This window comes from Leptosomus discolor, unplaced genomic scaffold (genome assembly GCF_034619465.1).
Source record: "Leptosomus discolor isolate bLepDis1 unplaced genomic scaffold, bLepDis1.hap2 HAP2_SCAFFOLD_138, whole genome shotgun sequence".
NCBI lineage: Eukaryota > Metazoa > Chordata > Aves > Leptosomiformes > Leptosomidae > Leptosomus > Leptosomus discolor.
This window is the reverse complement of record NW_028237968.1, coordinates 1-22459: the sequence shown is the minus strand read 5'-3', so window position 1 is coordinate 22459 and position 22459 is coordinate 1. Positions and strand designations below refer to the sequence as shown.

The 22459-nt window shown below is 61.2% G+C and overlaps 1 gene segment (V, D, J or C); it reads left to right on the top strand.

The window, feature by feature from the left end:
- Window positions 1-4049: 4049 nt before the first annotated feature.
- On the top strand, window positions 4050-18527 carry LOC104353621 (immunoglobulin heavy constant gamma 2-like). The segment is given in 8 exon segments: window positions 4050-4345; window positions 5501-5598; window positions 10478-10768; window positions 11741-12079; window positions 12584-12913; window positions 13658-13985; window positions 18021-18154; window positions 18444-18527. Coding segments are annotated over 8 exon segments (1900 nt in total).
- The last annotated feature ends 3932 nt before the right edge of the window (window positions 18528-22459 follow it).

Below are 22459 nucleotides of genomic sequence, written 5' to 3'. Positions count from 1 at the left end.
AGCTATGCTAGGACAGCTCTGGACTGGGTTTACTGGGCAATCTGGGAGTCCAGCTGTGCTAGGACAGCTCTGAGCTGGGCTTTACTGGGCAATCTGGGAGCCCAGCTGTGCTGGGACAGCTCTGGACTGGGCTTTACTGGGCAATCTGGGAGCCCAGCTATGCTAGGACAGCTCTGGACTGGGTTTACTGGGCAACCTGGGAGCCCAGCTGTGCTGGGACAGCTCTGAGCTGGGCTTTACTGGGCAATCTGGGAGCTCAGTTTTCGTGCTCCCCGGATTACTCTGATCCCTCCTAATCCCAGTCCCAGTCCGTCCTTCCCAGTCCACATTCTCCTCCAATCCCTGTTCAAACACTCCCAATCCCAGTTCAAACCCTTCCAATCCCAGTTCAACACCCCCAACTCCCAGTTGATCCCCCCCAATCCAGTTTAAATTTCCTCCAATCCCAGTTCAAGCGCCGCCAATTGCAGTTCGAGTCCTCCAATCCCAGTTAAAATCCCCCAATCCCATTTCGAACCCCAGAATGCCGGTAAAAATCCCACCAGTCCCAATTCAACCCCCCCAATCCCAGTACCAATCCTCCTCTTCCCAGTTCAACCCCCCCAATCCCAGTTCAAACCACCCAGTTCCAGTAAATATCCCACTATCCCAGTTCAAATCCCCCAATCCCAGTTGAACCTTCCCAAACCCAGTTCAAAGACTCCAATCCCAGTTGAACCTTCCCATTCCCAGTTCAAACCCCCTGCATCCCAGTTGAACCTTCCCAATCCCAGTTCAAACCTTCCCCATCCCAGTTGAACATTCCCAGTCCCAGTTCGAACCCCCCCATCCCATCTGAACCTTTCCAATCCCAGTTCAACCCCTCCCATCCCAGTTGATCTTTCCCAATCCCAGTTAAACCTCCTCAATCCCAGTTTGAACCCCCCCATCCCAGTAGAACCTTCCCAACCCCAGTTAAACCCCCCCCAACCCAGCTGAACCTTCTCAATCCCAGTTAACCCCCCCCAATCCCAGTTTGAACCCCCCCATCCCAGTAGAACCTTCCCAGCCCCAGTTCAAACCCCCCCCCCCCAATCCCAGTTCCAACGCCCCCATCCCAGTCCCACCCACTGGGAAGACTGGAAGCCCCTCCGGCCGCCCCCCCCGGGACACCCCGAGCCCCCGTTGATTGACAGCGACATTTACCGGCGACCAATGAGCAGCCGATAGACCCCACCCCTCCCCCCACCCCTCCCCCCACCCCTCCCCCCACCCCTCCCCACCCCTCCCCCCCCCCAGCCCCGCCCACCTGGACAACAGACGAGCCCGACGAGGAGGGATATGGGGGGGACAAGGCAGTGACGTCACCCGCCCCGGGAGATCCCTCCGCCTCAGCCGAGGTCAGTGATGACGTCACCCGCCCCGGGAGATCCCTCCGCCTCAGCCGAGGTCAGTGATGACGTCACCCGCCCCGGGAGATCCCTCCGCCTCAGCCGAGGTCACTGATGACGTCACCCGCCCCGGGAGATGCCTCCGCCTCAGCCGAGGTCACTGATGACGTCACCCGCCCCGGGAGATCCCTCCGCCTCAGCCGAGGTCAGTGATGACGTCACCCGCCCCGGGAGATGCCTCCGCCTCAGCCGAGGTCACTGATGACGTCACCCGCCCCGGGAGATCCCTCCGCCTCAGCCGAGGTCACTGATGACGTCACCCGCCCCGGGAGATCCCTCCGCCCCAGCCGAGGTCAGTGATGACGTCACCCGCCCCGGGAGATCCCTCCGCCCCAGCCGAGGTCAGTGATGACGTCACCCGCCCCGGGAGATCCCTCCGCCTCAGCCGAGGTCAGTGATGACGTCACCCGCCCCGGGAGATCCCTCCACGTCAGACTGAGGTCAGTGATGACGTCACCCGCCCCGGGAGATCCCTCCGCCTCAGCTGAGGTCAGTGATGACGTCACCCGCCCCGGGAGATCCCTCCGCCTCAGCCGAGGTCAGTGATGACGTCACCCGCCCCGGGAGATCCCTCCGCCTCAGACTGAGGTCAGTGATGACGTCACCCGCCCCGGGAGATCCCTCCGCCTCAGCCGAGGTCAGTGATGACGTCACCCGCCCCGGGAGATCCCTCCGCCTCAGCCGAGGTCAGTGATGACGTCACCCGCCCCGGGAGATCCCTCCGCCTCAGCCGAGGTCACTGATGACGTCACCCGCCCCGGGAGATCCCTCCGCCTCAGCCGAGGTCACTGATGACGTCACCCGCCCCGGGAGATCCCTCCGCCTCAGCCGAGGTCAGTGATGACGTCACCCGCCCCGGGAGATCCCTCCGCCTCAGCCGAGGTCACTGATGACGTCACCCGCCCCAGGAGATCCCTCCGCATCAGACTGAGGTCAGTGATGACGTCACCCGCCCCGGGAGATCCCTCCGCCTCAGCCGAGGTCACTGATGACGTCACCCGCCCCGGGAGATCCCTCCGCCTCAGCCGAGGTCAGTGATGACGTCACCCGCCCCGGGAGATCCCTCCGCCTCAGCCGAGGTCACTGATGACGTCACCCGCCCCGGGAGATCCCTCCGCCTCAGCCGAGGTCACTGATGACGTCACCCGCCCCGGGAGATCCCTCCGCCTCAGCCGAGGTCAGTGATGACATCACCCGCCCCGGGAGATCCCTCCGCCTCAGCCGAGGTCAGTGATGACGTCACCCGCCCCGGGAGATCCCTCCGCCTCAGCCGAGGTCAGTGATGACGTCACCCGCCCCGGGAGATCCCTTCGCCTCAGCTGAGGTCACTGATGACGTCACCCGCCCCGGGAGATCCCTCCGCCTCAGCCGAGGTCAGTGATGACGTCACCCGCCCCGGGAGATCCCTCCGCCTCAGCCGAGGTCACTGATGACGTCACCCGCCCCGGGAGATCCCTCCGCCTCAGCCGAGGTCACTGATGACGTCACCCGCCCCGGGAGATCCCTCCGCCTCAGCCGAGGTCACTGATGACATCACCCGCCCCGGGAGATCCCTCCGCCTCAGCCGAGGTCAGTGATGACGTCACCCGCCCCGGGAGATCCCTCCGCCTCAGCCGAGGTCAGTGATGACGTCACCCGCCCCGGGAGATCCCTTCGCCTCAGCTGAGGTCACTGATGACGTCACCCGCCCCCGGGAGATCCCTCCGCCTCAGCCGAGGTCAGTGATGACGTCACCCGCCCCGGGAGATCCCTCCGCCTCAGCCGAGGTCACTGATGACGTCACCCGCCCCGGGAGATCCCTCCGCCTCAGCCGAGGTCACTGATGACGTCACCCGCCCCGGGAGATCCCTCCGCCTCAGCCGAGGTCAGTGATGACGTCACCCGCCCCGGGAGATCCCTCCGCCTCAGCCGAGGTCAGTGATGACGTCACCCGCCCCGGGAGATCCCTTCGCCTCAGCTGAGGTCACTGATGACGTCACCCGCCCCGGGAGATCCCTCCGCCTCAGCCGAGGTCAGTGATGACGTCACCCGCCCCGGGAGATCCCTCCGCCTCAGCCGAGGTCACTGATGACGTCACCCGCCCCGGGAGATCCCTCCGCCTCAGCCGAGGTCAGTGATGACGTCACCCGCCCCGGGAGATCCCTCCGCCTCAGCTGAGGTCACTGATGACGTCACCCGCACGGCGCCCCGAGTGGGGGATGGGGAAGGCGCGGCCTCCTCCCCCCGTCCGGCCCTCGGGAAGGGTCCGAGCGGGTCCCGCCCCGGTTTTGGGGCGGGACTTGGGGCGACGGTTCCACTCGACGTTTCTCATGACGTCACCAGGGTGCAGGTGGGGGGCGGGGCGGCTCCGGACAATCTTCATCGCGTCTGTTGATGTCACCGAGTCCGTCCGGGGGGGGGGGGGGGGGGGGGGAGGGGGGTTGGGCTCCTTTTGTTCACGGCAGAGGGAACGGGGGGCACTGGGACCAGAACGGGGAACTGGGACCAGAACGGGGCACTGGGACCACAGTGGGGACTGGGACCAGAATAAGGGACTGGGACCACAGTGGGGACTGGGACCAGAGTGAGAGACTGGGACCAGAGTGGGGTACTGGACCAGAACGGGGGACTGGGACCAGAATGGGGGACTGGGATACTGGGACCAGAGTGAGGTACTGGGACCACAATGGGGACTGGGACCAGAGTGAGAGACTGGGACCAGAGTGGGGTACTGGGACCAGAACGGGGGACTGGGACCAGAATGGGGGACTGGGATACTGGGATCAGAGTGAGGGACTGGGACCAGAACGGGGCACTGGGGCCACAATGGGGACTGGGACCAGAACAGAGGACTGGGATACTGGGACCAGAGTGAGGCACTCGGACCAGAACAGGGGACTGGGACCAGAACGGGGGACTGGGATACTGGGACCAGAGTGAGGCACTGGGACCAGAACGGGGCACTGGGACCGGAACGGGGGACTGGGACCAGAATGGGGACTGGGACCGGAACGGGGCACTGGGACCGGAACGGGGCACTGGGACCACGAGGCCCCGCCCCGCCTCGCACCCCTCCGGCATCCACACGACACCAGGATCGATCCAGTGACGGCCGCCGGCCCAACCCCCATCCCAGTTCAACCCCTCCATCCCAGTTCAAAGCCCCCATCCCAGTTCAAACTCCCAATCCCAGTTCAACCCCCTCCATCCCAGTTCAGACCCCGCCCCCTGCCCTGATTGGCTCCCACCTGGCTCCGCCCCGTCCTCGCGGATGGACGCCACCTGCGGGGGAAGAAACAGGGATCAATTGATTGATTGACTGATCGGGGATTGATTGATCGGGGATCAATCGATCGGGTATTGATTGATTTGGGATCGATTGATTGATTGGCGATTGATCACGGATTGATTGATTGATTGATTGATTGATTGATTGATTGATCGGGTATTGATTGATCAGGGATTGATCAATCGGCTATTGATTGATTGGGGATCGATTGATTGATTGATTGGCTATTGATTGATCGGCAATTGATCGATCTGGTATTGAGCCGATCGGCTCTCAATCAATCGGCCAGCGATCGATTGGCGATCGATCCCATCGGTTATTGATCGAGCGGTTACTGGTGCCCTTGGTTATCGGCCCGACAGGTGATCGATCCCATCGGTTATTGATCTTGTTGGCGATTGATCTGATCGGTTATTGATCCGATCTGTGATCGGCCCTATTGGTTATCGATCCTATTGATCATTGATCCTCCTGGTGATCAGCTCTATTGATTGATCCTACCGGTTATTGATGCTGTCAGTTATTGATCCTATTGGTGATTGATCCTATCGGTTATTGATCCAATCAGTTATTGATCCTGTCAGATATTGACCCTCCTGGTGATCAATCCTATCGATTATCGATCCTATTGATTATTGATCCTCCTGGTGATCAGCCCTATTGAGTGATCGTACCAGTTATCGATCTGATCGGTTGTTGATCCCATTGGTTATCAGTCCTGTTCACTGGTCTTATTGGTGATTGATCCTATTGGTTATTGATCCTGTCGGTGACCAGCCCTATCGGTTATTGATCCTATCAGCGATCAGCCCTATTGGTTATCAGTCCTATTGATTATTGATCCTCCTGATGATCAGCCCTATCAGTTATTGATCCGATCAGTTATTGATCCTCCTGGTGGTCAGTGCTATTGATTGATCCGATCGGTTATTGATCCGATCGGTTATTGATCCGATCGGTTATTGATCCGATCGGTGACCAGCCCTGTTGGTTATCGATCCTATTGGTGACTGATCCCGCTGCTGACCAGCCCTATTGATCGATCCTGTTGGTGATTGATCCTGTCGGTTATCGACCAATCGGTTATTGATCCCACATCGAACCGGGGGGGGGAGAGGGGAGGGGGAGGGGCAGCCCCTCCCCCACCCTGCCCTGGGGAGAGAAGCGGCGATTTTGGGGCCGGCCCCACCCCCACTTCTGCAGAACTGGGCCCGGGCGGGGGAGGTGCCGCTCGGCCGCCTTTTTCCACCCGTGGGTGGCCCTCGCCGGACGGGGGAATTTTGGGTTGATTAATCGGTATTTTGGGTGCGGCAGGTTTTCAGCACTGGCTGGGCGGGTGCAGGGGAGGCTCAGACCCAAAACCCTCCCTTCTAGACCCAAAACGCTCCAGGAGGGACCCAAGGACCTTCATTACGGACCCAAAAACCTTCATTATGGACCCAAAAAGCGTCATCATGGCCCAACAAAAGCACCACAGAGCTAAAAATCTTCATTTTGAACCAAAAAATCTTCAGTTCAGACCCAAAAATCTTCAGTTTGGACAAAAAATCTTCAGTTTGGACAAAAAATCTTCAGTTTGGACCAAAAAATCTTCAGTTTGGACCCAAAAATCTTCAGTTTGGACAAAAAATCTTCAGTTTGAACCAAAAAATCTTCAGTTCAGACCCCAAAATCTTCAGTTTGGACAAAAAATCTTCAGTTTGGACCCAAAAATCTTCAGTTTCGACCAAAAAATCTTCAGTTTGGACCCAAAAATCTTCAGTTTGGACCAAAAAATTTCAGTTTGGACCCAAAAATATTTGTTATGGACCGAAAATGGCTGGTGTGGACCCCAAAATTTTCATTTTGGACCAAAAAATCTTCATTGCGGACCCAAAAACCTTCGTTATGGACCGAAACATCGTTGTTATGGACTAAAAATCTTCATTACGGACAAAAAAAATCTTCATTTTGGACCCAAAAATCTTTATTGTGGACAAGAAATCGTCATTATGGACCCAAAATCTCCATTGTGGACCCAAAAATCTTCATTTTGGACCAAAAAAATCTTCATTATGGACATAAAACACCTTCATTATGGCCCAAAAAAATCTTCATTTTGGACAAAACTCATCATTATGGACCTAAAACCTTCCATTTTGGACAAAAAAAAAAAAAAAAATCTTCTTTTTGGGCACAAAAAATGTCATTATAGACCCAAAAATCTCCATTATGGACCCAAAAACCTTCCTTATGGACCCAAAATCTCCAGTGAAGCTTGAGAGGCTCCAAAAATCTCTGCTATTGACCCAAAATCTCCAGGACCCAAAAAGGGCTCTTCTGGACCCAAACCAGCCCTCAGGGATTGAGGGACTCCAGCCCAGCCCCAAAATCTCCATTTTAGAGCCCAAAATGTCCATGAAGGACCCAAAACCACCGGGATTGAACCCAAAACTCCGTGATTGACCTAAAATTGCCAGGATTGGACCCGAAAATTCTGTGATTGGCCCAAAACTGCTGGGATTGGATCAAAATTCCATGACTGACGCAAAACCACCAGGATTGGACCCAAAACTCCATGATGGACCCAAAACCACTGGGATTGACCCCAAATCATCGTAATTGGACCCAAAATTCTGGGATTGACACAAAATCGCCAGGATCGGACCCGAAACTCCGGCACAGGTCGAGGGGCTCCGGGACGGACCAAAACTCGCCTGTTTGGACCCAAAGCTCCGGTACGGCCCCGAGCTGAGCCAAAACGGCCCAAATTGAGGCCAAAATGTCCTGTGGGGGCTGAGAAATGGGGGGGAGGTGTGGGGCAGGGAGAGCTGTGGGGCAGGGAGAGCTGTGGGGCAGGGAGAGCTGTGGGGCAGGTGTAGCTGTGGGGCAGGTTTAGCTGTGGGGCAGGTGTAGCTGTGGGGCAGGTTTAGCTGTGGGGCAGGGAAAGCTGTGGGGCAGCAGTAGCTGTGGGGCAGGTTTAGCTGTGGGGCAGGGTGAGCTGTGGGTCAGAAGTAGCTGTGGGGCAGGTTTAGCTGTGGGGCAGGGAGAGCTGTGGGGCAGCAGTAGCTGTGGGTGAGGGAGAGCTGTGGGGCAGGTTTAGCTGTGGGGCAGGGAGAGCTGTGGGGCAGCAGTAGCTGTGGGTCAGGGAGAGCTGTGGGGCAGGGAAAGCTGTGGGGCAGGTTTAGCTGTGGGTCAGGGAGAGCTGTGGGGCAGGGAGAGCTGTGGGTCAGCAGTAGCTGTGGGTCAGGGAGAGCTGTGGGGCAGGGAAAGCTGTGGGGCAGCAGTAGCTGTGGGGCAGCAGTAGCTGTGGGGCAGGGAGAGCTGTGGGTCAGGGAGAGCTGTGGGTCAGGGAAAGCTGTGGGGCAGGTGTAGCTGTGGGTCAGCAGTAGCTGTGGGTGAGGGAGCACTGTGGGGCAGGGAAGGCTGTGGGGCAGCAGTAGCTGTGGGGCAGGTTTAGCTGTGGGGCAGGTTTAGCTGTGGGGCAGGGAAAGCTGTGGGGCAGCAGTAGCTGTGGGTGAGGGAAAGCTGTGGGGCAGCAGTAGCTGTGGGGCAGGGAGAGCTGTGGAACAGGGAAAGCTGTGGGGCAGGGAAAGCTGTGGGGCAGGTGTAGCTGTGGGTCAGGGAGAGCTATGGGTCAGGGTGAGCTGTGAGTCAGAAGTAGCTGTGGGTCAGGGAGAGCTGTGGGGCAGCAGTAGCTGTGGGGCAGGGAGAGCTGTGGAACAGGGAAAGCTGTGGGGCAGGTGTAGCTGTGGGGCAGGTGTAGCTGTGGGGCAGGTTTAGCTGTGGGGCAGGGAAAGCTGTGGGGCAGGTGTAGCTGTGGGTGAGGGAGAGCTGTGGGGCAGGTTTAGCTGTGGGACAGGGAAAGCTGTGGGGCAGGGAAAGCTGTGGGTGAGGGAAAGCTGTGGGACAGGGAAAGCTGTGGGGCAGCAGTAGCTGTGGGTCAGGGAGAGCTATGGGGCAGCAGTAGCTGTGGGTGAGGGAAAGCTGTGGGGCAGGGAAAGCTGTGGGGCAGGTGTAGCTGTGGGACAGGGAAAGCTGTGGGGCAGCAGTAGCTGTGGGTCAGGGAGAGCTGTGGGGCAGCAGTAGCTGTGGGGCAGGGAGAGCTGTGGGTCAGAAGTAGCTGTGGGTCAGGGAGAGCTGTGGGGCAGGGAGAGCTGTGGGGCAGCAGTAGCTGTGGGGCAGGGAGAGCTGTGGGTCAGGGAGAGCTGTGGGGCAGCAGTAGCTGTGGGGCAGGGAAAGCTGTGGGGCAGCAGTAGCTGTGGGGCAGGGAGCGCTGTGGGGCAGGGAAGGCTGTGGGGCAGCAGTAGCTGTGGGGCAGGTTTAGCTGTGGGGCAGGGAAAGCTGTGGGGCAGCAGTAGCTGTGGGTGAGGGAAAGCTGTGGGGCAGGGAAAGCTGTGGGGCAGGTGTAGCTGTGGGTGAGGGAGAGCTGTGGGGCAGGTGTAGCTGTGGGACAGGGAAAGCTGTGGGGCAGCAGTAGCTGTGGGTGAGGGAAAGCTGTGGGGCAGGGAAAGCTGTGGGGCAGGTGTAGCTGTGGGACAGGGAAAGCTGTGGGGCAGCAGTAGCTGTGGGTCAGGGAGAGCTGTGGGTCAGGGAGAGCTGTGGGGCAGCAGTAGCTGTGGGTCAGGGAGAGCTGTGGGTCAGAAGTAGCTGTGGGTCAGGGAGAGCTGTGGGGCAGATAGAGCTGTGGGGCAGGTACAGCTGTGGGTCAGCTTTAGCTGATGGGCAGGTGTAGCTGTGGGGCAGGGAGAGCTGTGGGTCAGGGAGAGCTGTGGGGCAAGTGTAGCTGTGGGGAGGTGTAGCTGTGGGGCTGCGAAAGCTGTGGGGCTGGGCATATCTTGGGTCAGGGAGAGCTGCGGGGCAGCAGTATCTGTGGGGCAGGTGTAGCTGTGGGGCAGGGAGAGCTGTGGGGCAGGGAAAGCTGTGGGGCAGCTTTAGCTGTGGGGCAGGTTTAGTTGTGGGGCAGGGAGAGCTGTGGGGCAGAACAGCTGTGGGGCTGGGCATATCTGTGCGTCAGGGAGATCTGTGGGGCAGCTTTAGCTGTGGGGCAGAGGTAAGTGTGGGGTAGGAACGTCCTTGGTGCTTCAGATATCTGTGGGGCTGGATCCAGCTGTGGGGCTGGGGCTGGGGGTGGGTGAACTGTGGGGCAGGGCAAGCTGTGGGGCATGTTTAGGTGTGGGGCAGGTTTAGCTGTGGGTCAGGGGGAGCTGTGGGGCAGGTAAGTGTGTGGGGCAGAGGGATCTGTGGGGCAGGTTTACCTGTGGGGCAGGGATATGTGTGGGGCAGGGAGAGCTATGGGTCAAGGCTATGTATGGGGCAGGGCAATCTGTGGGGCATGTTTAGGTGTGGGGCAGGTTTAGGTGTGGGTCAGGGAGAGCTGTGGGGCAGGGATGTGTGTGGGGCAGAGGGATCTGTGGGGCAGGTTTAGCTGTGGGGCAGGGCTATGTGTGGGGCAGGGCTATGTGTGGGGCAGGGAGAGCTATGGGGCAGGGCTATGTGTGGGGCAGGGATGTGTGTGGGGCAGGGAGAGCTCTGGGGCAGGGCTATGTGTGCGGCAGGGATGTGTGTGGGGCAGGGACGGCTGTGGGGCAGGGAGAGCTGTGGGGCAGGTTCAGCTGTGGGGCTGGAGACACCTGTTGCCTCACCCTCTCCCCCCACGCCATGGGGCAGAACGTGTCCCCTCCCCCAATCTGTGGGGCAGGAGACCTCCAGCCCCACCCTCTCGCTTCGCCGTGGGGCACCTCTGACGCCGCTCTCCCCCCCCTCCCCCCCCCCCCCCCCCTTTTCTCCCGCCCCACAGCCGGCTCCTCGCCCCCCGCCGTCTTCCCCCTGTCCGCCTGCTGTGGGGCTGACGCCAGCTCGGTGGGCGTGGCCTGCCTGGTGAGCGGGTACCTCCCCCCGCCCGTCACCGTCACCTGGGGCGGGGCTTCCGCTGGCGTCACCACCTTCCCGCCCACCCGCGACCCCAACACCGGCCTCTACCGCTTGGCCAGTCTCCTCCGCCTGCCCCACGGCGCCGCCGGCGACGCGACCCGCGTCTGCACCGTCACCCATCCCCCCACCGACACCCGCGTCACCCGTGACGTCAGAGGTAAGGGGGGGGCGGGGGGGGGGGGGGAGGGGGGAGGGGGAGGGGGAGGGGGAGGGGCGGGGGGGATGTCCTCAAGCCCCATTGGACCATGGAAGCTCCTCCCCCCAGCCCCATAACTCATGGAAGCTCCTCCCCCCAGCCCCATAACTGGTGGAAGGTCCTCCCCTGACCCCATAACTCGTGGAAGCTCCTCCCCCAGCCCCATAAGTCACGGAAAGAGGTGGGAGGTTCTCCAAGAACCCGTTGGACCATGGAGGCTCCTCCTCCAGCCCCATAACTCATGGAAGCTCCTCCCCCCAGCCCCATAACTCATGGAAGCTCCTCCCCCCAGCCCCACAGCTGGTGGAAGGTCCTCCCCCAGCCCCATAAGTCATGGAAAGAGGTGGGAGGTTCTCCAGGAACCCGTGGGACCATGGAAAGTTCTCTCCCAGCCCTATAACTGGTAGAAGCTCCTCCCCCAGCCCCATAACTCGTCCAATGAGGTGGGAGGTTCTCCAAGAACCCGTTGGACCATGGAGGCTCCTCCTCCAGCCCCATAACTGGTGGAAGCTCCTCCCCTGACCCCATAACTTATGGACGCTCCTCCCCCAGCCCCATAACTGGTGGAAGCTCCTCCCCTGACCCCATAACTACTTCTTCCCCCTCCCCCAGCCCCATAAGTCATGGAAAGAGGTGGGAGGTTCTCCAGGAACCCGTGGGACCACGGAAAGTTCTCCCCCAGCCCCGTAACTGGTAGAAGCTCCTCCCCCCAGCCCCACAACTGGTGGAAGCTCCTCCCCTGACCCCATAACTACTTCTTCCCCCTCCCCCAGCCCCATAAGTCATGGAAAGAGGTGGGAGGTTCTCCAGGAACCCGTGGGACCACGGAAAGTTCTCCCCCAGCCCCGTAACTGGTAGAAGCTCCTCCCCCAGCCCCACAAGTGGTGGAAGGACTTCTCCTGACCCCATAACTACTTCTTCCCCCCCCCGCAGCGTGCACGGCTCCGATGAGGCCGACTCCCCCGGAGGTCCAGGTCGCCTACAGCACCTCCTGCAGGTCCTTCTCGGGCGAGGAGATGGTGGAGCTCATCTGCTTCATCAGCGGCTTCACGCCGGCCACCGTGCACGTGGAGTGGCTGGTGGACGGCATGGAGGGTCTCCTGATGTCCACCCGGACCCCGCCGCGGCGGGAGGAGGGGGGTGTCACCTACTCGGTCACCAGCAGGACCAACGTCAGCCGCTCGGAGTGGCTGGAGGCGAAGACGTTCACCTGCCAGGTCCGGCATCCGGCCTCCGGCGCCGTGGTGCAGGACCACGCCCGGCTCTGCGCAGGTGAGGGCGGCGGCGTGGGGCGGGGTGGGGCCATGGAGAAGGTTGGGCGACCGTGGTGGGTCCCACCGTGGAGAAGGTTGTGGGAACGCGGCGGTTCCACCACGGAGAAGGTTGTGGGTCCCTGGTGGTGGAGGAGGTTGTAGGACCGTGGTGGTTCCACCATGGGGAAGGTTGTGGGGACGTGACGGGTTCCACCATGGAGAAGGTCGAGGGTCCGTGGTGGTGGAGAAGGTTGTAGGACTATGGTGGTTCCACCATGGAGAAGGTTGTGGGAACATGGTGGATTCCACCACGGAGAAGGTTGTGGGGATGTGGTGGGTTCCACCATGGAGAAGGTCGAGGGTCTGTGGTGGTGGAGAAGGTTGTAGGACTATGATGGGTTCCACCATGGAGAACGTTGAGGGACCATGGTGGTTCCACCACTGAGAAGGTTCCAGGGCCGTGGTGGCCGTCACCACAGCGACCACCACATGACCATGGTGGCCATCACTCACTCCCCCGCAGGCCTGGACAACCTCAACTTCAACAACATCTTCCTCTACGTCCTCCCGCCGGCGGTGGGGGACCTCTACGTCACCAGGAAGCCCAAGGTCCGCTGTCTGGCCATCAACTTGCCCAGCGACTCAGGCTTCCAGCTCTTCTGGATCAAGGAGAAACCAGGTGTCCTCAACCCGGACTTCCTGGAGCTCCAAGAGCAGTTCAACGGGACCTTCACGGCCACCAGCACCTTGTCCATCACCCCCCAGGACTGGGAGGCTGGAGAACGGTTCACCTGCATGGTGAAGCACGAGGAGCTGCAGATGCCCCTCAACAAGACCATCTCCAGGTGGTCGGGTGAGGCTTCTCCTCCATTGCGGGGCCAGCCAGGCCACCACCTCCCTCACCCACCCCAGAACCTCCCTGACACACCACCCCACAACTTCGATCCCATGACCCCCCCCCAGAACCTCCATGACCCACCCCAGAACCTCCATGACCCACCCCCCTAGAACCTCCATGACCCACCACTCCAGAACCTCCCTGACCCACCAACCACCCCAGAACCTCCATGACCCCCCCAGAACCTCCCTGAGCCACCCCAGAACCTCCATCCCATCACCCACCACCCCACAACCTCCATATCCCACCACCCCCGAACCTCCATGGCCCACCTCAGAACCTCCCTGACCCACCATCCCACAACCTCCATCACCCACCTCAGAACTTCCATCACCCACCAACCACTCCAGAACATCCATGACCCCCCTAGAACCTCCCTGCCCCCCCCCAGAACCTCCCTCCCATCACCCACCACCCCACAACCCCCATCACCCACCTCAGAACCTCCATCACCCACCAACCACCCGAGAACCTCCCTGACCCACCACCCCAGAACCTCCATCCCATCACCCACCACCCCACAACCTCCATCACCCACCTCAGAACCTCCATCACCCACCAACCACCCCAGAACCTCCCTGACCCACCACCCCAGAACCTCCATCCCACCACCCACCACCCCACAACCTCCCTGACCGCCCACTCCCCCCCCCCCCCCCTTCTCCTCCATCTCCACCCACCACCTCCTTCTCCTCCTAGGCAAGATCTCCGCCCCCCTCATCTACGTCCTCCCGCCCCACCCCGAGGAGATGACCCAACCCCTGGTGACCATCACCTGCTTGGTCCGCTCTTTCCAACCGGAGAACGTCCAAGTCCAGTGGTTGAAGAACCACCAGAACGTCCCTCAGGAGGACTACGTCACCACCCCCGCCCCTCAAGGACGGGCCGAAGGACACCACCTTCTTCGTCTACAGCAAGATGATGGTCCCCAAGAGCAGCTGGGCCTCTGGAGACACCTACACCTGCATGGTGGTCCACGAAGGGTTGCCCATGAAGTTCACCCAACGGCAGGCGCAGAAAAGCCCCGGTAATTAACGGCGGGGGACGAGCTGGGGGAGGGGCCTCGTGTAGAAGACCTCCCGGGGCCACCAGAAGTCCAATAAAGGCAACCTCGCACCGCCAAGGCCTCCACGTCTTTGGGTGACGGGTGGGGCGGGGCCAAGCGGGGCGGTGGAAGGTGGGGGGAGGTGTGGCCACCGAGGGGGGGGGGGGAGGGGGGGAGGTGTTCCGCCCGGGGGGTGGGGTCGTGTGGTGGGGCAAGATGGCGGTAGGGGGCGGGGTCTGTTGTGGGTCAAGATGGCGGCAGGGGGTGGGATCTTCTTGTGGACCAAGATGGCGGCAGGGGGTGGGGTCTGTTGTGGATCAAGATGGCGGCAGGGGGTGGGACCTTGTTGTGGACCAAGATGGTGGCAGGGGGCGGGGTCTTATTCTGGATCAAGATGGCGGCAGGGGGTGGGATCTTCTTGTGGACCAAGATGGCGGCTGGGGGTGGGGTCTGTTGTGGATCAAGATGGCGGCTGGGGGTGGGACCTTGTGGTGGACCAAGATGGCGGCAGGGGGGCGGGGCCTTCTGGTGGGCGGCCATCTTGAGGAACATCTCGGCAGCTTCAGGGGGGCCTGAAGGTCCTGGTGGGGGTGGGGGGAGGGTGGGGGGTGGGCAGGGGGGGGAGGGGGGGGGGGGGGGGGTTGGTTAGTTGGGGGGTGGGTTGGTTAGTTGGTAGTGGGGGGGGGGGATGGGCTGGTGAAGGGGCCATTGGTCGGTGAAGGGGTCGGTTGGTGGTTGGTTATAGGGGTTGGCGGGTTGGTGAGGGGGGCTGGTGGGTTGGTGAAGGGGCTGGTGGGTTGGTTAAGGGGCTGGTGGGGTTGGTGAAGGGGCTGGCGGGTTGGTTAAGGGGCTGGTGGGGTTGGTGAAGGGGCTGGTGGGTTGGTGAAGGGGTTGGTTGGTTGGTGAGGGGGCTGGTGGGTTGGTTAAGGGGCTGGTGGGTTGGTGAAGGGGCTGGTTGGTTGGTGAGGGGGCTGGTGGGTTGGTTAAGGGGCTGGTGGGTTGGTGAAGGGGCTGGTTGGTTGGTGAGGGGGCTGGTGGGTTGGTTAAGGGGCTGGTGGGTTGGTGAAGGGGCTGGTGGGTTGGTGAAGGGGCTGGTTGGTTGGTTAAGGGGCTGGTTGGTTGGTGAAGGGGTTGGTTGTTGGTTGGTGGTTTAGTTAAGGGGCTGGTTGGCTGATTAAGGGGCTGATGGGTTGGTTAAAGGGTCGGTTATAGATTGGTAAAGGGGTCGGTTATTGGTTGGTGGGTTGGTTAAGGGGCTGGTTGGTGGGTTGGGGGTTGGTGGTTGGTGAAGGGGTTGGTGAAGGGGTTAGCAGGATGGTTAAGGGGTTTGTAGTTGGTTGGTGGGCTGGTTAAGGGGTTGGTTAAGGGGTTGTAGTTGGTTGGTGGGCTGGTTAAGGGGTTGGTTAAGGTGTTAGCAGGATGGTTAAGGGGTTGGTTGTTGGCAGGTTGGTGGTTGGTGAAGGGGCTGGTTGTTGGTTGGTGGCTTAGTTAAGGGGCTGGTTGGCTGATTAAGGGGCTGATGGGTTGGTTAAAGGGTCGGTTATAGATTGGTAAAGGGGTCGGTTATTGGTTGGTGGGTTGGTTAAGGGGCTGGTTGGTGGGGTTGGTGGGGTTGGGGGTTGGTGGTTGGTGGTTAAGGGGTTAGCAGGATGGTTAAGGGGTTGGTAGTTGGTTAGTGGGCTGGTTAAGGGGTTGTATTTGGTTGGTGGGCTGGTTAAGGGGTTAAGGGGTTAGCAGGATGGTTAAGGAGTTTGTAGGTGGGCTGGTTAAGGGGTTGGTTAAGGGGTTGTAGGTTGGTGGGCTGGTTAAGGGGTTGGTTAAGGTGTTAGCAGGATGGTTAAGGGGTTGGTTGTTGGCAGGTTGGTGGTTGGTGAAGGGGCTGGTTGGTTGGTTAAGGGGCTGGTGGGTTGGTGGTGGTTGGTGGTTTAGTTAAGGGGCTGTTGGCTGATGGTTAGTGGTAGTTAGCAGGATGGTTAAGGGGTTGGTGGCAGGTTGGTGAAGGGGTTGGTGAAGGGGTTGGTTGGTGGTTGGTGGGTTGGTTAAGGGGCTGGTTGGTGGGTTGGTGGTTGGTTAAGGGTTAGTGGTTGGTTAAAGGGTCGGTTATAGATTGGTAAAGGAGTCGGTTATTGGTTGGTGGGTTGGTTAAGGGGCTGGTTGGTGGGTTGGGGGTTGGTGAAGGGGTTGGGGGTGAAGGGGTTGGTGAAGGGGTTAGTTAAGGAGCAGGATGGTTAAGGGGGTTGGTAGTTGGTTAGTGGGCTGGTTAAGGGGTTGTATTTGGTTGGTGGGCTGGTTAAGGGGTTAGCAGGATGGTTAAGGGGTTGGTGGCAGGTTGGTGAAGGGGTTGGTGAAGGGGTTGGTTGGTGGTTGGTGGCTTAGTTAAGGGGCTGGTTGGCTGATTGAGGGGCTGATGGGTTGGTTAAAGGGTTGGTTATAGATTGGTAAAGGGGTCGGTTATTGGTTGGTGGGTTGGTTAAGGGGCTGGTTGGTGGGTTGGGGGTGAAGGGGTTGGTGAAGGGGTTAGCAGGATGGTTAAGGGGTTTGTAGTTGGTTGGTGGGCTGGTTGGGTTGGTTAAGGGGTTGTGGTTGGTTGGTGGGCTGGTTAAGGGGTTGGTTAAGGGGTTAGCAGGATGGTTAAGGGGTTGGCAGGTTGGTGAAGGGGTTGGTTGGTGGTTGGTGGCTTAGTTAAGGGGTTGGTTGGTTGATTAAGGGGCTGATTGGTGGGTTGGGGGTTGGTGAAGGGGTTGGGGGTTGGTGGGTTGGTTAAGAGTCTGATTGGTTGGTTAAGGGGCTGATTGGTTGGTCAAGGGGTTATTGGTTGGTTAAGGGATTGGTTGTAGATTGGTGGTTAGTGGTTGGCGGGTTGGTTAAGGGGCTGGTTGGTGGGTTGGTGGTTGGTTAAGGGGTTAGTGGTTGGTTAAGGGGTTGGTTAAGGGGTTAGCAGGATGGTTAAGGGGTTGGTAGTTGGTTGGTGGGCTGGTTAAGGGGTTGGTTGGTGAAGGGGCTGGTTAAGGGGTTGGTTGGTGAAGGGGCTGGTTAAGGGGTTGGTTGTTCGTGGGTTGGTGAAGGGGTGGGTGGGTTGGTGAAGGGGTCGGTTATTGGTTGGTGGTTGGTTAAGGGGCTGGTTAGTGGTTTGGCTGGTTAGTGAAGGGGTTGGTGGTTGGTTAAGGGGTTGGTCAGGGCCAGGCAATGGTGAGCGGCTGATTGGGCGGCTCCAGGGGAGGTCACACCCCCCAGGCGAGTGCTGGGCGGGGCTGGAGGTGGGCGGAGCCGCCAGGAGCTTCCGGGGTGGGTGGGGGAGGGCGATGGACTGGGGTGGGGTTGGAGGTGGGTGGTTGGGTGGGTGATTGGTTGGTTGGACGGGTGGATGGGTGGGTGGGTGGGTGGGAGTTTGGTTGGATGGTTGGTTGGACGGTTGGTTGAGTGGTTGGTTGGATGGTTGGTTGGATGGTTGGTTGGATGGTTGGTTCTGTGGTTGGATGGTTGGGTGGGTGGTTGGGTGGTTGGGTGGGTGGGTGGGTGGTTGAGGTCTACAGAGCTGGAGGGACGGATGGACTGATGGTTGGTTGAAGCCTCCAGAGATGGTTGGGTCGATGGCCGGGTGGGTGGGATGGACGGATGGAGTCTCCTGAGATGATTGGTTGGTGGGTGGCCAACCAGCAGCGGTTGGTTGGTTGAGGTCTACAGAGGTGGCGAGATGGTTGGTTGGGTCTCCTGAGATGGGGGGGGGGGGGGGGGGGGGGGTCTACTGAGACGGTTGGGTGGTTGGTTGAGGTCTGCTGAGATGGTTGGGTGGAGAGGGGGTTGGCCAAGGTCTACAGAGACACCTGGCCCCTTGATTGGCTGGTGGGCTGAAGCCTCCTGAGATGGAGAGATGGTCGGTTGGGGTCTACACCCGGGTGGGGGGATGGTCAGGTGGTCGGCTAAAGCCTCCAGAGCTGGTTGGCCGAGCAGGTCCCCAGCTCCGCCCCCTCCCACCTGACCCCGTGTCTCCGCCCCCTTCCTCCCTCTCCTCCCCAGAGCTGGATCTCTTGGCTGGGCTCTGCTCCGAGGAGACCGACAAGGAGCTGGACGGCCTCTGGGCCACCATCGCCGTCTTCATCACCCTCTTCCTCCTCAGCGTCTGCTACAGCGCCACCGTCACCCTCTTCAAGGTGGGCTTCCAGCCCCACGTCACCTGCCCGGGGGGGGTGGGACCAAGGCCCTTAGGGGCGGGGCCACAACCCTGGAGGTGGAGCCACCGCCGAGGTGGGCTTCCATCGCCACGTCGCTTTGGGAAGGGGTGGGCGGGGACACAACCCTGGGGGCGGAGCCGCCATCAAGGTGCGCTTCCATCCTCACGTCGCCTTGGGGAAGTGGGCGGAGCCACCGCTCTGGGGGTGGAGCCACGGCCTTGGGGGCGGAGCCAACGACCCCGGTGTCCCCTGTGACCCCCCCCTCCAGGTCAAGTGGCTTTTCTCCACCATCCTCCACCTCCGCCAAGCCCGAGGCTCCGCCTACCCCGATGACATCAAGGGGGCCATCTAGGGTGGCCCCGCCCACCCCACCCCACCCCAAAACAACCCTTTTTCACCCCAAAACGGGAGGGATGTGTTCCCCTCCCCCACCCAATAAACCCGGCAGCGTCGACCCCCCCGCGGAGTCGGTTTGTGTCCGAGGGGGGCGCTGTGGGGCACTGTGGGGCGCTATGGGGCCCGATGGGGGCTATGGGGTGCTGTGGGGTGCTATGGGGCGCTATAGGGTGCTATTGGGTGCTGTGGGGTGATATGGGGGACTGTGGGGTGATGTGGGGTGCGATGGGGGCTATGGGGCACTGTGGGGTGCTATGGGAGGCTATGAGGCGCTATGGGATGCTAGGGGGTGCTAGGGGGTGCTGTGGGGCACTATGGGGGGTTATTAGGGCCTATGGGATGCTATGGGGTGCTATGGGGCAATATGGGATCTATGGGGCTACAGGATGCAGCGGGGAGCTATGGGGTGCTGTGGGGGGCTATGGGGGGTTATTGGGGCCTATGGGACGCTATGGGTTGCTGTAGGGTCTATGGGGCGCTGTGGGGGCCTATGGGGCACTATGGGGGCTATGGGGTGCTATGGGTGCTGTGAGGGGCTATGAGGTGCTGTGGGGCGCTATGGGGGGTTATTGGGGCCTATGGGACGCTATAGGGTGTTGTGGGAGCCTATGGGGCACTGTGGGATCTAGGGGGACTATAGGATACAATGGGGCACTATGGGGCACGATGGGGTGCAGGGTGCTATGGGGCCCTATGGGGCTCTATGGGGGGCTGTGGGATGCTATGGGGTGCTATGGGGTGCTATGGGGCGCTATGGGGCGCTATGGGGTGCTGTGGGGGTGCCAAGGTGCCAGGTGCCCCCCTGGGACCTCGGCGGGTGGTGGGAAAGGGGAAGTTGGGAGGGGTGGGGGGGAGGGGCCCCGTTGCATCATCGTCTCCCAGCGAGCCGTGGGGCAGAGGAGCGAGGGCACCGCCCCGTGGCTATGGGGCAGGAGAGGGGTCGCCGTGGGGCAGAGAGACCCCCGCAGCTGCAGCCCGAAAGGTAGGGCCGGGCGCCTGGGTCCCCTTTTCTACGGGGCTCGGGGGTATGGGGTGGGGGGTGCCTATGGAGCGGGGGGTCCCTATGGGGCTGGGGTGTCCATATAGGGCAGCGGGTCACCGTGATGCAGGGGCAATCTGTGGGGCAGGGGGGACTTATAGGGCAGGGAGAGTTAAGCTGCAGTATGGGGTCCCTATAGGGCAGGGGTCCCTATGGGGCAGTAGGTTCCTATAGGGCAGGGGATCCCTATAGGGCAGGGAGTTCCTATAGGGCAGGAGGAGCTAAGCTGCAGTATGGAGTCCCTATGGGACAGACGGTTCCTATGGGGCACGGGGTCCCTATAGGGCAGGGGATCCCTATGGGGCAGGGGGAGCTAAGCTGCAGTATGAGGTCCCTGTGGGCAGGGGGTTCCTATAGGGCAGGGGGTTCCTATAGGGCAGGGGGAGCTAAGCTGTAGTATGGGGTCCCTATAGGGCAGGGGTCCCTATAGGGCAGAGGGAGCTAAGCTGCAGTATGGGGTCCCTGTGGGGCAGGGGGTTCCTATAGGGCAGGGGGTTCCTATAGGGCAGGGGGAGCTAAGCTGTAGTATGGGGGTCCCTATAGGGCAGGGGTCCCTATAGGGCAGGGGGTTCCTATAGGGCAGGGGGAGCTAAGCTGCAGTATGGGGTCCCTATAGGGCAGGGGTCCCTATAGGGCAGGGAGTTCCTATAGGGCAGGGGGGAGCTAAGCTGTAGTATGGGGTCCCTATAGGGCAGGGTTCCCTATAGGGCAGAGGGAGCTAAGCTGCAGTATGGGGTCCCTGTGGGGCAGGAGGTCCCTACAGGTCAGGGGGTTCCTATAGGGCAGGGGTCCCTGTAGGGAAGGGGATCCCTATGGGGCAGGGGGAGCTAAGCTGCAGTATGGGATCCCTATGGGGTAGGGTTCCCTATAGGGCAGGGTGTTCCTATAGGGCAGGAGGCGCTAAGCTGTAGTAAGGGGTCCCTAAGGGATAGGGGTCCCTATAGGGCAGGGGGTCCTTATGGGGCAGGTGGTTCCTATAGGGCAGGGGTAGCTAAGCTGTAGTATGGAGTCCCTATGGGGTAGGGGTCCCTATAGGGCAGGAGTCCCTGTAGGGCAGGGGATCCCTATGGGGCAGGGGGAGCTAAGCTGCAGTATGGGGTCCCTGTGGGGCAGGAGGTCCCTATAGGGCAGGGGGTTCCTATAGGGCAGGGGGAGCTAAGCTGTATTATGGGGTCCTATAGGGCAGGGGTACCTATAGGGCAGGGGGTCCCTATAGGGCAGGGGTAGCTAAGCTGTATTATGGGGTCCTATAGGGCAGGGGATCCCTATAGCGGAGGGGGTTCCTATAGGGCAGGGGGAGCTAAGCTGTAGTTGGGGTCCCTATAGGGCAGGGGTCCCTATAGGGCAGAGGGAGCTAAGCTGCAGTATGGGGTCCCTGTGAGGCAGGAGGTCCCTATAGGGGCAGGGATACCTATAGTGCAGGGGTAGCTAAGCTGTATTATGGGGTCCTATAGGGCAGGGGTACCTATAGGGCAGGGGGTCCCTATGGGGCAGGGGGTTCCTATAGGGCAGGGAGTTCCTATAGGGCAGGGGAGCTAAGCTGTAGTATGGGGTCCCTGTGGGGTAGGGGTCCCTGTGGGACAGGGGGTTTCTATAGGGCAGGGGGAGCTAAGCTGCAGTATGGTGTCCTATAGGGTAGGGTTCCCTATAGGGCAGAGGGAGCTAAGCTGCAGTATGGGGTCCCTATAGGGCAGGGGTCTCTCTAGGGCAGGGGGAGCTAAGCTGTAGTTTGGGGCCCCTATGATGCAGGAGCTCCCTATAGGGCAGGGGTCCCTGTAGGGCAGGGGATCCCTATGGAGCAGGAGGAGCTAAGCTGCAGTATGGGGTCCCTATGAGGTAGGGGTCCCTATAGGGCAGGGGGTTCCTATAGGGCAGGGGGAGCTAAGCTGCAGTATGGGGTCCCTAAGGGGTAGGGGTCCCTATAGGGCAGGGGGTTCCTATAGGGCAGGGGTAGCTAAGCTGTATTATGGGGTCCTATAGGGCAGGGGTACCTATAGGGCAGGGGGTCCCTATAGGGCAGGGTTAGCTAAGCTGTAGTATGGGGGTCCTATAGGGCAGGGGTACCTATAGGGCAGGGGGTCCCTATAGGGTGGGGGTCTCTCTAGGGCAGGGGGAGCTAAGCTGCAGTATGGGGTCCTATAGGACAGGGGTACCTATAGGGCAGGGTTAGCTAAGCTGTAGTACGGGGTCCTATAGGGCAGGGGTACCTATAGGGCAGGGGGTCCCTATAGGGCAGGGTTAGCTAAGCTGTAGTATGGGGTCCTATAGGGCAGGGGTATATAGGGCAGGGGGTCCCTATAGGGCAGGGTTAGCTAAGCTGTAGTATGGGGTCCTATAGGGCAGGGGTACCTATAGGGCAGGGGGAGCTAAGCTGTAGTATGGGGTCCTATAGGGCAGGGGTACCTATAGGGCAGGGGGTCCCTATAGGGCAGGGTTAGCTAAGCTGTAGTATGGGGTCCTATAGGGGAGGGGCTAGGGCGGGGGGGAGCGGGGGAGGGGCCTGGGGGGAGGGGGCTGGGGGGGGGGCTGGGGAGGGCTGGGGGGGGGGGGGGGGGGGGGGGGGGGGGGGGGGGGGGGGGGGGGGGGGGGGGGGGGGGGGTGGGGGGGGGGGGGGGGGAGGGGGGGGGGGGGGGGGGGGGGGGGGGGGGGGGGGGGGGGGGTGGGTGGGGGGGGGGGGGGGGGGGTGGGGCGGGGGGTGGGGGGGGGGGGGTGGGGGGGGGGGGGGGGTGGGGGGGGGGGGGGGGGGGGGGGGGGGGGGGGGGAGGGGGGGGGGGGGGGGGGGGGGGGGGGGGGGGGGGGGGGGGGGGGGGGTGGGGGGGGGGGGGGGCGGGGGGGGGGGGGGGGGGGGG